The 17,267-nt window shown below is 37.3% G+C and overlaps 1 protein-coding gene across 1 annotated transcript in view; it reads left to right on the top strand.

Moving 5' to 3' along the window:
* Positions 1–17,267, top strand: part of COL19A1 (collagen type XIX alpha 1 chain) — a 184,923-nt gene that overhangs the window by 58,556 nt on the left and 109,100 nt on the right. Inside the window, exon 11 of the mRNA XM_018078330.3 lies at positions 12,248–12,292. Within this exon, the coding sequence (XP_017933819.1) occupies positions 12,248–12,292 (45 nt within the window). The remainder of the gene's footprint in view (positions 1–12,247; positions 12,293–17,267) is intronic.

Here is a 17,267-nt window from a genome sequence, read left to right as displayed (position 1 = left end):
AGTGACACACGTGGCCCAGCTGGTTGACAGGTGTTTGATTTGTGTTTAACAAGTACCTCTTACGAGCCAGATTTTTTTTCTTTTTACAGATACCGAGAAGCTAGTCAGCTGATGCTTTTCTTCAGAATTAACACCCCTTTCACTATTCTCCCTTTCTGTCGTGAATGACAGTTCTTCGATTTGTCCCATACAGATGAAGATAACATGATTTTAGTTTGTAATAAGAAAGACACTAAATAGGAAAAATTAATTCATAGTTTAATAGTTGTAACCTGTTACCTTTACACATGGAAGATGCTATATTATTTATAGGTATTGACAGTATTATCTCAGGAAATATTTATTTAGCTGTCCACTTTGCAGAATGAAAATTCACTTAAAAAGTATGCACGGAAGGAAAATGCCAGACTTCTGAGGTGTTATACTCCTCAGAACTTCTGCTGTAATACTCCATGTTAGTCTGTCTTCCTATAAGAAGGTCTTAAGACTTTCTTGTACAGTGTAGCACAAACATGAAGGAAAAGAAATTCCCTGTCCAGTGGAGCATACGGTATTGATAGAGGTGCACCAAAGGCCATGAGGGAAGAGCAAAGGCGGGAAACTATTTAGCAGACAAGAATTATGTACAATGTGTGCAATGCTATTCCTTAATGAATTTTTGAAGCTTTTTTTGTAAGCTACTCGACAACACCCTGCATAACGGGAGAGGTTGTCTCAATCGGAGTTTGGGGGGGAGGTGGGTGGGAGTTGTGTTTTAATTAGTAGAAGATACCTTTGCAGCACTTGTTAGTCAGTGCCATGATAGCAACTCTCCTGGGAAAGACAACAATGAAAATAGTAGGGCATCAGGATGCTTTTACTAGTCGTCTTTGATTAATGAGAACCTTAGCCAGTAGGATGTGTACTGTAACAGTGGCTGTGGCGAGTTTGTCTTCCCCACCCCATTTCCCCATACTTTGACCTGAGAATTTTTATTTTCTGATATTGAATCCATGAGGTAAGACTTCAGGAAGTGTTAACAGAAATGTGTGTGTCTTTGCAGGCACAGGGTTGTGATGTCAGTGTTGTCAAATAGCCAGAGGAAATACCACCCTGTAGAATACACTGTACTGGCAGTATTTCTGCTGAACCGCAGAAAAATGAGAAAGGAATGCAACTGGAGAAATGGGTGTCAGAGTAGTGTTGATTCTCTAAATAAACATTGGGCTTTAGTGAGAGGATGATTAAAACTCACACAAAGAGCCTTGTCCCTCAGATAAAGGAGTAGCTCCTTTCTGTCGTGCATCCCAGATGTGGTATACAGAGTAGGCTAATAAGCCTCAAAGAAGTTAAGAAAAGGCCTGAAAGGGAAAAGTACAACCCTACTGGGCTGAGATGTCAAGGTGCTCAGAATTTATAGAAATTGAACCTTATCTTCAGGGAGTAGTTCCAGGGCTCCTATGCTGACAGGAGATCCACTGAGTCTAGGTGGTCGGTATATCCTCTTAATCTGTCTCCAAAATAAATATCAAAGGGGACCATTCTTGAAGTGAGGAGATACATTTCTTGGGAAAGTCTTAAACATCCATGTGTAAATGGAGACATGGAAACTGTATCTTTAACTGCTTTATTTATCAGTAGCTGATAAATTTGCAGCTACACAAACACATCAACAACATGGTATTTCAGAAAAAGTACTGATATGAGTTAGTTCCTAGATTAGAAGTTCAAGTCTATGTGCAGTCTGATTCACCTTAAATGCTTATGTTTTTTTACTGCTTTTTTCTTTTGCATTTCATATCTGTGTGGTTAGATATTATATAGTTAACAGTATTTCATAGTCCGTGGGGCAGATATTATTTTAGTGTAAACTCACGTTTGTACCTGCTGAGAACCTGCCTCCTGAACCTTCAGTCTATGGAAATGGATAATGATGATGATGATAATAATAATAATGGTTCTCTAGTAAAGAATAGCCTCTGAAATCTAAGGGTTTGACCAATGCTGTTTACATTCCTAATATAAACTTGGAGTTCCAAGTATTATGATGAGTATAATGGTCATAATATATTATATTATTTTTTAAAGATCTTAGCAATAAATTCATATTGAATAATGTTTTTTAACATATGTTTAACATTATTGCATTTCAAATATTGTTTGAGCAAGGCCAATTAGATTAATTTCCAATTCTGTTGAAACTTTAATAGGATTTAGGTTTGCTTTAACACCACGTTATGGCTGGATTAGCAATAAATCAATACATGATGTGTAAGTTTGGTCATTTTCCTTTTGACATATTTAAGGTAAGGGAAAAAACATAGTTGTAATGAACTATCAGTTGTCTGTGACCATAAGATCAAATTTTTTTCTACTGTCCTGCTTCAGATGATAGAAATATCCAACTGGCTAGACTTAATTTTCTAAACTGTTCATCTAGAAAACATTATGAATCTTTCGGCCAGAAGCCTATTTGCCTATTCTCAGTACTCTACAAGAAGTGTACTCATGGATTTTGTTTGCATTTTCTTTATGCTCTGCATCTGATGTTGTAGGTCAACTGAACTGGATTGTTATCGAGCCCATGTCCAATTTGTGTCTGCACTGCACTTTTGAGTTGTCACCTCTCCAAGGACATGCAGTAGTAGTGAATAGCTCTTGCATTTGCCAAACACAGAAGGAAGACTTACTGATAGCAGAGGCTCTGCTTCTGCTGATAATTTTTTGATGGCACAGAAACCAGTCCTTGACACAAAGACTTCAGTCAGTTTATTTTCAAAGAAAAAGGGGGGGGAGGGGAAAGGCAATATATCGGCCTGTAGTTATGCATGAAAATAGATGGAGTGATCCTTTCATCTTTAGTTTTTCAGAACAACTTCTCTGACTTCTTATGTTGGGTGAAGATAATTTGTGGGAGGAAAATATAGGAAAAAAGTCTTGACTTATGTACTTTATTTGTGAAATATATGTGATTTCTATATTTGAATATAGAAATTATGTGAGTTGCATGTTTCTAAGACATGCTAATAGCAAAAATGGGAAACAATGCCAACTAAAGAGAGTGCAATCTGGAGTAAGGAGCCCTGTGGCCATGTTCTTTGATGTCCTGAGCTGCCTCTGGCCACTGATTGCATGCAAAGCACCAAAACCTAGATTTTCAAGTGTCATTTAATTTGGGGTGTATTTAACATCTAATTGCCTGAATGGATAGGCAAGTCAGTCTTGTCCCAAAGATGGGTAATGGGAAGGGATGGGAATGAGGAAAGATTGATGCTTCCTGAACTCAGTCTATGTTATAATATGCAAATGAGTTCAATAGGGTAACAGTCATTTGCCTTTTTCTTGAGCAGCTACTTAAAAAAGCCACAGAAACCCTGATCATTAGGACATGAGTCCTCTGACCAGCCTACCTTGATCCTCTTGGCCAAACTATGGTGTATCTGCTCTGCTGGGGCTGCTGTGGAAGCAGGACAGAGCAAAGGAAACAAACTGCCTATCACAAGCTCTTCTTCATCAGGTGATTTTAAAGGAGGATCTTATTCTTACTCACATGGATCAAGTTTCTATCAAGGATAGCACTGAGCAAGTACTCAGCAAGTGCTGGTAGTTCAGCAGTAACCAAGAGGGAATGAAAAGATTGGGTAGATGCAGTGAAACCAAAATGTGATATTGTTTAGCAGAAACTTTCTGACATGACTAATCCAGGAAATTCATGAATCGAGTTTTAATAAATATAATCTGATTATATTTTTATGTAACTCATATTCTACCAGATGATCCTAACCATTAACAGGAGCCTGTTTAAAAAAAACCAAGGAAATATTCCAGTAGGCTAAGGAAGGTGTCATCTAATGGACTATAATTGGTGTGGGATTTTTATTTGTTAAAGGCAAAGCTCTGACCCTGCTGATGGCTCTGGAGTAGCTTGGTGCGTGCTCCACAGGGGAAGATGATGCTTGAACCCTCTGACAGTACGTTGTTGAACATTCCGCTCCATTTCTGCAATGCTAAAAATAGTTGTCCTCATTTTAAAACACCGGCCTATTAGATTATTCCAAGGGTCTGGCATACTTAGGCTAATGGAGGGCACATATCCATAAATTATCAAAACAGTAAGTAGTGTTTGACCATGCTGATTTTACTTCTATTAAGACGAGTTTCCTTGCTAGTAACCCTGGAGTACCAAGCCTGTTCTGTAAATCAAGCTCCTGGCAGTGCCCCAGTAAATTTAAAAATAAAAGGAGAAATGTTTGGTTTTCATATTGAGAATAGAGAAGCATCTCACTGCTTCTTGGTGGCTTTGTTTTTTTAATTTTGAAGAATCATGTCTGAAAAATGCTTAAAGTATTTTACAGTAATTGTTTCTCTTTCCCAGCCTTGAAAAGCATTTCATGAAGTTCCAGCATGTTTGCCTTTATAAATCTTGTTAATACTTAAAATAATCCAAATAGCAAAAAATACATTCCAGATGATTGAAACAAGTTTCTTTCAAGTCTTGTTTTTGTTTTCTTGGGTTGTTGTTTTTTGTTTGGTTGGTTTTTTTTCTGTGATTAGATAACGTGATTCCTAATTCATTTTTTGGCACCATATTGTTTAGCAGTACAAGTAACCAATGCTCTTGGTAAAGTTTGTGTACTTGTATGTTAAGATAGCCTCTCCTTTTATCTTTTAAAAATCTTTTTAATGTGGAAATCTTTTATTTGGGCAGACCTACGGATTTTTTTGATTTTTAACTTTTTGTAGATTTTAGAAGTAGCTGTATTATATCCATTGCTCTTAGCACAGTAGTTTACACATTTACCCAACCCTGTTTTCCCATTCCATATCAATTCCTCTAAATTCCATTAGCCTGTTTAGACTTCCCTCAAGGTAGGCCTTCATTCTGTTTAAGAACATTTGCACCCTGGCTTGAACAACAAGATACCACGCGGGCACAGCGACCTTCAAGCCCAGGACTTTGGAGGAACTCCAAGGACTGGACATGCTGCGAGGAAGACGAAGATGGGGAATAGGGGGTCCCAGAGCCCCCTGCCTCAATTTCCAGAGGGGTGTGCCGAGGGGAGGATCTGGGGGGCAGATAAATCTGGGATTGGTTGGGATAATACCTTAAATTGTGGAACCCCGTGGACACAGCAGGTGTGTCATATGTATTCCTGTGGGCCTCAGGCCTGAAATTAAAGGACCTACGCTCTTTATCTTATCTCCTACACTAATTTGACCTGGAGTCTCTTTTTCTGCGGTCTCTTAAGGCAACAGGGGGAATAGCTAAATATTGAAGTCAAGGTATAAAAGTTAATGAAAATGTGTTCTAAGAAGGTTGTTAAGTACACACATACAAAGCATCTTACTCTACCTTCAGAACCTTTAGGTGTAAACTGAGTCTCTAATTTTATAGGGTGTTGCCGTGCAATTACAACCTGCAAAATCAATAAATGATAAATATATTAAGGACCATGATTACAAATACACTGCATATTTCCAAAATAATTAAAGCAACCACAGCATCAATAATTTTTGTATTTTTGCATTGTTGTGTTGAAGGAATGATTTATGAAACAGTGATTAAACAATGCAAAAGAAAACACCTATGGCTTTTCTCCACAGAAAAGCCCTGTGAATGTGTTCTGAGTTTTTTTCTAGTTTACAGTCATCCAATACAGTGGGGAATATGAAATATTATTGTCTGGTAACAGACTGTGAAGAATTTTTCACAAGCCATGCTGTAAATTTGGAGAAAATGAAGGGCTAAGGATTACTTTTAATGATTGATTAGAATTTTTCCCCAGCATGCTAATATGTATTGTTACAGAGGGGAGCTGGAAGGAAGATGTTGGAAACTGTGCCATGAGTGGAGTTAGAAAAATGCCATTTTAACAAGCTCCTTTTAGCTGTATTTTATTTGTTGTATGTCATGAGGGCTTTGTGTTTATTTGCTTAATTATTTATATAATTTTGATGAACAATTTTTGTTTTATGGCACTTTTTTTTTTTTAAGAGAGACTGGAATTTTTCCTTTGTCTCTGTTCTTTTTGCATCCGAGAGGCATTTATCTCCTTCTTGGCTTGGAATCAAATTTTTTTCAAAATTTTCTTTTGTTGCTGATTTCTGGCTTGGACAGAAAACTCAGTTGGGTGGTGTGCAAGTTACTACGGCAAACTTCTGTCAAGGACATAAGATCCATGAATGGAATGGAGAAAGCATTTCATTTTAGATTCTTTTAATGAGTCTTCTTAAGCTCCCATTTGAAATCGTATGAGCACAGATGAATCCTGACAGAATTAATTCAGTAACTGTAGTTTTATTATGAAAATAATTAATGTACTTCATGGTGGCATATTTCATGAATCTTTAAATGGAGGGTGGCTCTTAGCTTTGAGTGTCAGAACTGGGTTCTCACTAGGCCTGTAATTGTTTAACATGCTTTGCTAAGAAGGAATGGAAAAGAAAACTGCTGCAGTGTTTTATATTTTAATTCTAGATGAGATACTACTAGGTTTTTAACTATACCTTTTCCTTGCAAAGCCATGTATTAAATGCAGAATTGAATTGCCTGTAGCTCTCAGCTCAGAGCTGTTGGTTAATTTTTTCTTTTGTTCAAATACTCCTTATTCAGATACTGAATATGAAGTTTACTATGTTTCTCAGCTTGAATAGTAACCTTTTAGAAACCAATCACCTTGTTTTACTTATATGCAGTTTCTGAGTATAAATTTTAAGCATCTGGTTTCCTGAATGGAATTTACAAACTCAAGTTAGATTCTTAATTTTCATGGGCAGTGCAAGGAGAAAGTCATTTGCGAGCTGGGGGATGACAGTCAACTGTACAGATGACTTACTTTGCTCTTTTAAAAGACACAGTAATTTAACAGCATATACAGAACGTTCCCTTAGTAAGTAGGACAAACTTGTCTGATTGCAGAGGATCAAGGTTTGAATTTCTTCCTCCTGAGTAGGCTGGGCACTCCTCTAGAGATGAGGAAAAGATCTGAAAAACCCCTTTGAGCAGAGCTAGAAGCCAGCAGTCAGCTTTGTATGTACAGCTTCCTGTGGGACCCAACTGTGGATCCGTGTGCCCTCAAGCATCTGATAGGTATTAGGGAGAGAGTGGAAGCTGTGGTACTCTTGTTGGGATTTTAGTTACTTGGTTAGTATGAGAGTGTCTTCTGGAGTATTTTTTTCTGAATCAGAGACTGAAATAAACCTTAAGAAAGCTTGTCATGTGATCCAAATTCTCTCTTTTGTTGTTGTTGTTGTCCATTTGTCTGAAGCAACCTACAGCTGTATCTGCTGCAGAATTAGATAACCTGTAATTTTTTAGTGGCCTAACATTTTGAAAGTGAAAAGTATTCTAATGAAATACAAATTAACAAACATAAATAACCCTTGGAATAAATTCAACTGTTCCGTAGAAAAGGAATGAGAAGCAATGCATGTCCAGATGCCTTTTCCCCTTAATTTAGCCCAGTTGTGAGTTGGGTTTGTAAAATGATGGCTGTGTACATTTTTGAGATGAGAGATGGCACTCCTTCTTCCACTCTTCCATTTTAATCTTTTTGCTCCTTTCCAGGGGTGGAATATTGTAAGAAGGCCAGAACTTGCAAAAAGAGACATCTGTATTGTAGATCTTGCTGATAATATTTGTTAAAGTTGCCTCTTTTCATGGTCAGATTTTGTTTTCTGTTGATTGCAGCTGTTTTTAACAGCAATTATTTGGAATGAAATCTAAATGTCTGTCCAGCTAATTCCTTTTAGAAAATTATAGAGGAAATAGTTCTGCTGCTTCAACAAGTTAAGAGACTACACAAAACCCCCCATTATTTTGTTATTATTAAAATTTCTAGAAAGTGTTCTGCAGCATGACCTGGATGCAATTTGTGTGTCTTTAGGGCATATAGTTCCTGTAATATTGCACAAAGGAAAGGAAGGAACTTATTTTCTGCAGATGAGGTACCCAGCATTTTGTTCAGAAACAAGCTTAAAACAGTCTATCAATTTGTTGATAGATCCTGCAGTACAAGGATCTCATTGACTTGTACTGCAGGCATATTTAAATCAGACCAGCAATCCTGCAGTGAGTATCAAGATGAGCAGTCAGTGATTGTCCATGAAAAAACTTGTGTGAAATGTTTTGCCTAACTTAATGAGAATTTTACCATAGAAAGGAGAACTTAAATCAGTCATAAATGTTTTATTTTTCAACTTTCACATTTTTATTTCTGCAGCGTTTGAATTCTTTGAAGTAAATTACCAGTGGCTAATATTGTTGTATTTTTTATGCTGTCAAGTGGAAATTACCTAAGCTTCTTTATCTATGCTTTGTATTTCTTATTTTCTCTAGTTGGTAATATTTTTTTTTCTAAATTGAAATATGTGCAAAGAAATCTGGAATGTATTTCTGAAACATAAGGAATTAGTTAATCACTAACATTGACACAGGCAGAGAACTGACTGGTTGAGCAGCAGCATTGCTGAAAATGACGTGGAGGTAGACATGAGACTGAATTATGAGCTAACAAGTGTTCTCCAGTTGGAATAAAGTAAACCACATACAGGCCTATGTTAGTAAAACTGCAGCTAGCAGGTGCTTGGTGGTGCTGCATCTGATGTGCTGGGTCAGGTTTGGGACCTTCTCCACTCTCATTTCTACAGGAGAGGTGGAGAAACCAGAGAGGGTTCAACAAGGAATTAATTTATGTTCAGGGGCCTAGAAAACAAGACCTTTGAGGAGAGTTTCAAGGAGCGAAGTTTGTTGAGTCTGGCATAGAGGAAGTCAAGGAGCGATTGAAACTGTCCTGCGAACCTTAGGAGCCCAGCTGGTTAATCTTCAAGGACAGCTTCCTAAAACCACAAGAACTGTTCATGCTGTTATGCGGAGAGTTGAGTGAGAGTATGGCAGAAGGCCAGCATGGATAAACAAGATGCTTCTGACTGACCTCAGACACAAAAACAAAGTAAACCATGGAAGCAGGGGTGAGCTACTCAGTAGGAACATAGTAACATTGCCAGAGCATGTGGTGATGGAGTTAGGAAAGCAGAAACTCATCTGGAATTAGAACTATTGAGAAAGTTTAAGGGCAGCATGAAGGGCTTCTGTTAAGTGCATCCATGGCAAAAACAAGGGTGAAGAAAATGTTGACTTCCTGCTTAATAAGGGACATGAAAAAGGCTAAGAGTACCCAATTCTTTTTTTTTTACCTTGTTTTTTCTCTAATAAAGCTTACCCTCAGGCCTTCCAGGTTAGTTAAACCTCCTAGCAGAGAGTGTGATAATGAACCATTGCCCACTGAAGTGGAAGGGAATGCTAAGGAGCACTTAAGCTACTTGGACATTTTCAAGATGCTAACCAGTATGTATCCAGGGGTGCTGAGGGAGCTGGCTGTCACTGAAGGGCTGTCATTATCAAAAAATAATGATGGCTAGGGGAGGTCACTGATGACTGGAAACAAGCAAACATCACATTCATCTTCAAGAAGGGTCCAGCGAACTGCAGGCTAGTCACCCTCACCCCTGTCCTTGTAAAAATTATGTAGCAAATCCTGGAAGGCATTTCTAAAGACATGAAGAACTAGAAGGTGACTGTGAACAGCCTGTGTGTATTTACCAAGGACAAATCATGCTGACCAACCTGATTGCCTACTGTCATAAAATGACCATCACTGTGGATTAGGGGAGAGCAGTGGATGTTGTATACCTTGATTTCAGCCAGGCTTTTGGCACAGTCTCCAGATGTATAATTATACTAGAATCTGTGAGGTTCTGACTGGATAAATGGACAACAGGGTGGATGGAAGATTGGTTTGATTGTTGGTGTCAAAGGTGGAATAACTGCTCTGCAGTCCAACTGCAACTTAGTATCTAGTGTGCATCTTAGTATCACTTCATGGGGTGATACTGGGGACAATATTTTTTAACGTCTTTATTAATAACCTGGATGATGGGAGTCTCAGCAAGTTCATGGATGTTATCAAATGTGAGTACACTGGAAGGTAGGGCAAGAACAATATTCAGTGTGACCTCAACATGCTGGAGAAATGAGGTAATGCAGAACTCAATAAGTTAAGCAAAGGGAAATGCAGGGTCCTGCCTCTTAGAAGGAGTAGCCTCATGCAGTAGTACAAAATGGGTTAGGTGCCAAATTTCTAGAAAGCAACTGTACAGAAAAAGAGTTGGGAGTCCTGCTGGATGCCCTTGTTTTGGTTAAGGCCAAAGGCATCTCGGGTTGCGTTAGCAAGTGCATGGCGAGCAGATCAGGAGGACTGATTGGTGCTTATGAGACCACATCTGGAGTTCTGTGTCCAGTTTGGAGCTTCCCAGGAGAGGATAGACAGCACCTCATTAGGTATTAATGTATGTATTAATAAAGTGTAGGCCCACCAAGATGGCCAGGGGCTTGGAGCCCATGATGTACAAGGGGAGGGTGAGGGAGGTGGGCTTGTTCAACTTTGAGATGTTTTGAAAAGTGGGAGGGTGGGGTGTGATGTGCAGACTAGTTGCTCTCTGTAACTACTGGTAGGATGTGGAGAAGCCAGAGCCAGACTAGGCCAGGTACACAGTGAAAGAATGAGAGGCATTGAACACAAGCTACAGTCAGAGAAACTTTGACTCTATCTAAGAATAATTTTTATATAATGAACTTGGGATTGAGTAAATACAGGATATATGCAGTCTCACAAATGGGAAAGCTAAATGAAGAAAACATTCCAGGAATTTGGCAAAAGCGAGTAAGTGTTAGCTGTGTTATATGTCCAACAGCTGGAGAAGAATGGGAATCACAGAATTATCCAGGTTGGAAGGGACTTTGAAAGAACATCTGGTCCAACCTTTCAAAAGAAAAGGAAACTAGAAGAACAGAACAGAAGTTGTATATATTTGAAAATTATTTCAGTTATTAGACTCTCATTTTTAGGTGAGGACATGTGGAAGTTTATTTCACTAAATACCATTTTGCTTGCTTGGTCTCAGGAATGCTTCTAAAATTGATTGTATGAGCCATTTCCGCCAAAAGAAACAAACAAAAAGCAACCACTACAGGTAGTTGATGAAAGGTCCAGAACTATTTGATAATCTATACATCTGCACACCTCCAAAGCTTTGAATTTAATTCCCATATGTTTAGTACATGATGCTATATCAGTTGAAAGATTTGACAAATTGCTACAAGAAATTTTGCAAGCTGTTCCAGTTAAATTCACTTAAACCTCAGACTTCTATTTAAGGAAGGGTGAAAGAATGTTTAGACATTGCTCTTTCTAATTTTTTAAAAGAATTTTAAAAAACACCATTAGCTTTTACTTTGGAAATTTTCCACTCTTTTCATCTATAGACCTGTAAAAACCATTTATGTTGCACTGAGACAATGAGACTGAATTCTAAGGAATTGCAAAACCATGAAAACCATGTCCTGCTAGATGATTTGAGGGAGAAAGATTGTTTGGATTTTTTTAATTAGGTAGTTTTTGTGCTGCCTGTATGTAATTTTACTTGTCTGTTTTCTGTATGTCTCACAAAATATGCAAGTATATATTAATAAAAACCTAAAGCATGTGTTATTCTTGTATAATATAGACAGACAGCAGATTATTTGATGAAGACATTAACATAGTAAGATTCTACATTATGATTCTTTTCTGAGCTGAAAGTTAGGAAATTGGAGTTGGACGGAGCATTACAACAGGTCTTTTTATTGAAATATTATCAAACAAAGAACTCAACCTGCTGAAATAAGCTAAGCTTGAATTAATATTTTAAAACTCACTCCTTCTGTGGGTTTTTTTGGGGATTTTGTTTGTTTTGGTTTTAATATATGGGTAGGTGGATGTGGTTTTCCAAGGGAAAGAAGTTAGTTTTCTTTTCATGAATTGTATCTTTATATTGATCTGGGCTGGAGGCCTTCACAGCTGACTAGTTATATTTAAAAATTAAAATTAAGACATTAATAGGAATAAATGTATTAAAATCGGTTCTACAGAAGAACAGAAGGACTATAATGAGCAGGTTTAGAATCAGTTAATAGTTCAGAATTTTTAAATCTGACAAGATCCCTTAGGCTAAGTGGAAAAATCAATGACTGCTCTTAATTGACAAAACTATGAAAAGCCATGTCATTTTTTTGTAGAGGTTTCACACCTTTTTGAATGAGATACAACCAGCATCCAAATTATTTCTTTTATCTTGTAGTAAATGTTCAGTGCAATAGTTATTTTAAAGAATACAATTAATTCAACAATGTTTATGTTTGAGAATTGTATTTTATCCTTCTGTGTTCCAGGGTGAACGTGGCTTTGCAGGTAGCAAAGGCGAAGAAGGTGAAAAGGTAAATTATTCTGTCCATAGTTTTCATTTATTTTTTTGGTTTGACAATTTGATATATGGCCAACCAAGTAGAGCTTTGTGCTGAAGATCTTCCCTACCTCTTTAATTAATAAAATTCTTATTTTTTTCCTATGTAATTGCTTCAGAACAAGTTTTTATGTGTGTTACTGAGTGCCATCAGTGCTTCTTTTAGAATTTTTTTTTCCCTTAAGAGAAGATTTACTGTTGAAGCCCAACAGAACAATAGCCACTGGACTTCAATAGTGTTTGCTGCTATGTTATTTTTATGGCAACTACTAGTAAATATCTGTTTATATAGTATGAAATGTATGATGAGATGATGTGTAGGTATTTATAGTACTTAATTATTGCTTTTTCTACGTTACAATTACTTTTATGGGAACTTATTATGTTGATTGTAAGTACTAAATATTCTACATGCTTTTTTCCTAAGAACCTAAATTTACTGTAATAGCAAAATATAACAATTGCTACAGCGTAACTGACTGCTAAAATTAATTTAAAAATTAATTTTGATTTACATAGTTCTGTGTACTGACACAGTAATCAGTATGAGTTCTGTCTCCTGTACACATTTGACTTGGAGCAAATTGACTTGACTGCCAAGGCCTGAGTCGAATGCAGGTCCATTTACCTCTAGCAGTTCAGTCCCTTTGCTTGATGTACTGGTGTGTTGCCCTGAGGACAGTCTTAATCTCCTGACAGCCATAAAATATTTCTGAGACTAAATTCCAGGATAAGCCTTTCCTTGTTCTTCGCCAGTGAGTATCAGAAATGGAGCTTGAAGTAATTTATCTGAATTGCGTATTTTCTGCAGTGGCCAGAAATAGTTCAACAGCTTATGCATTAAAATGGGAGTTAAACTGGCATTGTACAAGGCTGTCGTGGCTCACAGAATGCCAGCATCGGGTGGCTCTCGATGATGCAACCTAATCTTCTTGTGTGACTTCAGAAAAGCAGGTCTGCACAGGTCATCAAAGGCAAGTAAGCCTGTGTTGAGGGACAAGTGGAAGGAGTTTGCCTAACAGGAATTAAAGTAACAGTGGTGATAGTTCACGGTTGTAACTTCAGTTCTTGACCAGGTTAGCCTGGTAACTGCTTTTTCACTGGTTTTGGCTGATTTGGATTAGGCAACCTCAAATATGCGTCTTTTCTTGGGTCATAGGTAGTTTCTCTGTGCTTCAGCCTATTGTCTGAAAAAGGTGCAGAAAAGCATTTCTGCTGAATTTATATATCATAAAGATGAAGAATGAGAGAGACTGCTATTCTGGCAATATTCAGACTGATGAAAATAGAGAGTAGGTGACAGCTTCTGAATTTAAAGAAGCGTAATATATTTGTGATTTAGGCTACTTTGGACATCAATGTATTCACTCACTCACCATACCTCTTCATAAGTGTCAGACATCTTTCCAGTGTTCATATTTTAAAGAAAGATTTAAAATGTGGAGTTTTTTAAAGGAGGAAGTATTCCAGTAGCCAGGATAGAAGAAGTATCAGAATTAAAACCCAGCATCCATAGCAACTAACATTTATAATGTGAGAATTCAGCCTCTGAAAAACACACTTGTTAAGCTTGAGTGTTTCTAACTGCACTGACAGATCTTATTTCCTTGGTGGTATCATTATTCATCAGTTCTGATGGGCTTGTGGATTTTTCTTTATCTTTTTTTTTCCTCCTCCCCATAATTGCTCTGCAGCTGTGCTGTACTCTCCTCAAGTTTTATGAATAAATTGTGTTTGCGCACAGGCACATGGTTCCAGCTGTTGCTGCCACTCTCTTTGCTTGATTTTCCCTGATTTTGAAGCAGAGATAAAATGACCCAACCACTGGCAGTTTCCTTTTTCTTATGTGGAAGCTGAATCAGCATGTTTAGACCATTTTTTTTGGTTTTGTCTTGTAAATTCAGAAGATAATTAAAAGATCCCATTTAAAAATACTTCCAGTGTAACTATTAATGTTGAATTTAACTGTCCTTCAGATAAGGGAAATGTAAGAGTGGAAGAATCTTTATTAACCAGCAATCACTTGAAAATAATTTGGGTCAGTCTCATCAGAAGCTACACATATTTGTGAGAAAGAGTACGTTTTTCAGGTTATGGGAAGTGGGTCTTTAGCAGTTAACCAATTCAGCTTTAATTCAAATAATTATTTAAGAATAACACTGTTGAGTTTCTAGTTACTAAACTCCAGTATAAAAAAATGTATCAACACATTTACATTTTAACATAACATCACAAAATATAATAGTTATACATACTACTTTCTGTGTAACGTGATTACAAAGCCTGAAGTGGAAAATTTTCCTATTACCAAAAAATTCTGCCTCATCTTGCAGATTAAGGAACAAGATTCTTGCATATCACCTAGGGTGGGACACAGCTGCCTAAACATGGGATATTTGCCATTCCAAACTCTGCACAAAAGTGCATGAAAATGTCACATTTTTGGTTTAGTGACCCTATAATTCCATAGGACTGAAAACTTGAAACCAGCTCAGCCTTATACCTCTTGGTTCACTAAATAAAACTTAGTTGATTTATTGTATCATGTTCTGCTTTGGCAGAGCAAGCCTTGGGGACATCAGAGAGATGTAGACAACTGAGGCGACAGTGAGTGATCATTCGTACACTACAGTTATGGGAAACATCCATAATTTAAATATTGAGGGAGATTCTTTCAGCCTGTTTAAAGGCTTCTTTGCGACACTTGGTTCTTCTTGAGGAATCCAAAAGTCTTTTTCTGCCTTCAGCCTTTTTTTTGGCCATGGTTGAACTTGGTTCTCCCTTGCAGAACCCAGTAATCGTAAGGGAAGCTACAGACTGCATGTGCAGGTGTTATGCTGCAAGTTTTCCCTCCAAGGGAAATACACTCTAACTGTGAATTTATTTTAATTCTACTTTGTATTCTGCTTTCCTTGTGTTACTTAGATAATGACAGTCTTATATGGTGGTCTTATAACTGCAACGAAAACTTTGGTTTACCCTTATATAGCATGACTGAAAAAGTATAGCTGAAAGCAGTTTTGATTAGTATGCTGCCAAGGCAGACTGTCCTCTTTGTAATACTGTGGATCTGTCTTCCTTGTAATACTGTTTAGAGCTGTAATTTTACAGTATGGTATAGAAAATATGACTATTACATTTCATGATGATAGGAAGTCAGGAGGGAAGTCAGGAGGGACTGATAATAACTAGAAGAAATACAGAATGTTCTTGGTATATCCGAGATGTAGTTGAAAAAAAGTAGGATCAAACACAGAAAGAATAAGTTCAAGGAACTATTTGTAGGGGAGAATAAATCTGAGCTGCAAAAATCCCAAATCAAGTAATATCTACTCAGAAATTAAAATCTGAGGGTAGATCAAAAGCTGAACACAGGTAAATGAAGTTGCAACTGAAAGACTTCTACTAGGATGTTCCAAAGTAGAGTATTGTCTGCAACAGTAATTAAAAAGTCCTGTGCTGTTTGGTATTGATATAGCTTCAGTTTAACAGATTTTGAAAGGCGAGCACTGAGAATGACTGAGTGCTCAGGAGCACAGAACCTTTGAGGCAGGGTTGCATGATTGGAGATTACTTAGTGTGGAGTCAGCTGAAAAGAAATATGTTAACAGTCTTCAAATACATAACATTGCTGCAGAGAGGAGAGAAATGGTCTATTGGTGTGACTGTAGTGTATGCAGAACAATGGGCTGGAAGTGCAGCAAGGAAGATGCTGTGCAACCAATAGGAAAGGCTTTATAATTTTAACACTGTTATTTATTATGGAAGTAATTTCCTCTTCCAGTGGTGTCACTTTTTATCCTGGTGGCACTTTTCATTCTGGTAACTCGAAAGGGAATTAAACTAAAGAAATACTTGCTTCATGAGATTATCTTAAATGATTTTTCCTTTTTCTGTTAATAGCATCAAAATTATGCAAGACATCACTTATTTCTAATTGGATAAGCACAGATAAGCAAGAGAGTTTCTTTTTAAACTTTTTTGGTTTTAATGGCCAGTTAATAGTTTTCTGTGATAGGACAGTAAAGCTCTGGAACAGGTTGCCCAAAGTGGTTTTGCATCATCTTTTCATTGAGATTTTCAAGACCAGCCCTGAGCAACCTGGCCTGATTAACTAACAGGCTCTGGGCCTGGATTTCAGCCTCTGTAGGTTTCAATATCTCAGACCTATCTTAAAACCTGCAGAGGTTGAAATCTGGTTTATTATAATTTATTTTGATACTAAAGTATGTGCATCCCTTGGGAATTGGAATTGTCCCAAAGCCTGTTAGTTAATCAGACAAATAATCTCTAAGATGCTTTTTTCCTTTGTTAAATCTGTAATTAATTCTCTTTTAATCTCCTGGTTATTGCTTCCTTTGGTCACTCTAGCTAAGTACTCTTTACCCAGGTCGCCCGTTTTTTCTGTCATCTTGTTTACCTTTTTGGATAGAATATGTATTTTCTTTAGTGTACTTCAGATATGATTCTTTCTGTAACTGAGCTAGAAAACGGAGAATTCAGTTTTGTGGGATACATGGAACATGAACACTACATAAATTTCATTACCATTTGGCAGCATGTGTGGAACAAATCTGAATTTTATTTGAAATAGTGGTGATAGAAAAGCCAACACATTTACATCTTAACTATAGCTGAGCGAACATGACTTAATTGTCACGAACATATAATAGTGATTTCATGGAGCTGGGAATCCCAAATTCCTTGCCTTCCTTAGCTACTTCAAAATGTTAGCATAAAATCTCTGTTTCTCCTTTAACTCAGGGAGGCAAGTAAGGTTCACTGCTATATAACTAAATCATAGTACTGGTTGATATCTTAGGGGACTTGGAAGTTGTGGGTGGCTGAGTAGGAGGATAGCTGTGCTCTGGAGAAGGGCTCTTCAATTGCAGTTTTCCTGGGCTGGCTACTTTGCTTTATAAAGCATATTCCCCTCCCTACTCACACTT

This window comes from Manacus vitellinus, unplaced genomic scaffold, assembly GCF_001715985.3.
Source record: "Manacus vitellinus isolate BGI_N305 unplaced genomic scaffold, ASM171598v3 scaffold_4_pilon, whole genome shotgun sequence".
Lineage (NCBI taxonomy): Eukaryota > Metazoa > Chordata > Aves > Passeriformes > Pipridae > Manacus > Manacus vitellinus.
The sequence above is the reverse complement of the archived record's forward strand: the minus strand, read 5'-3'. Positions and strand labels throughout refer to the sequence as shown.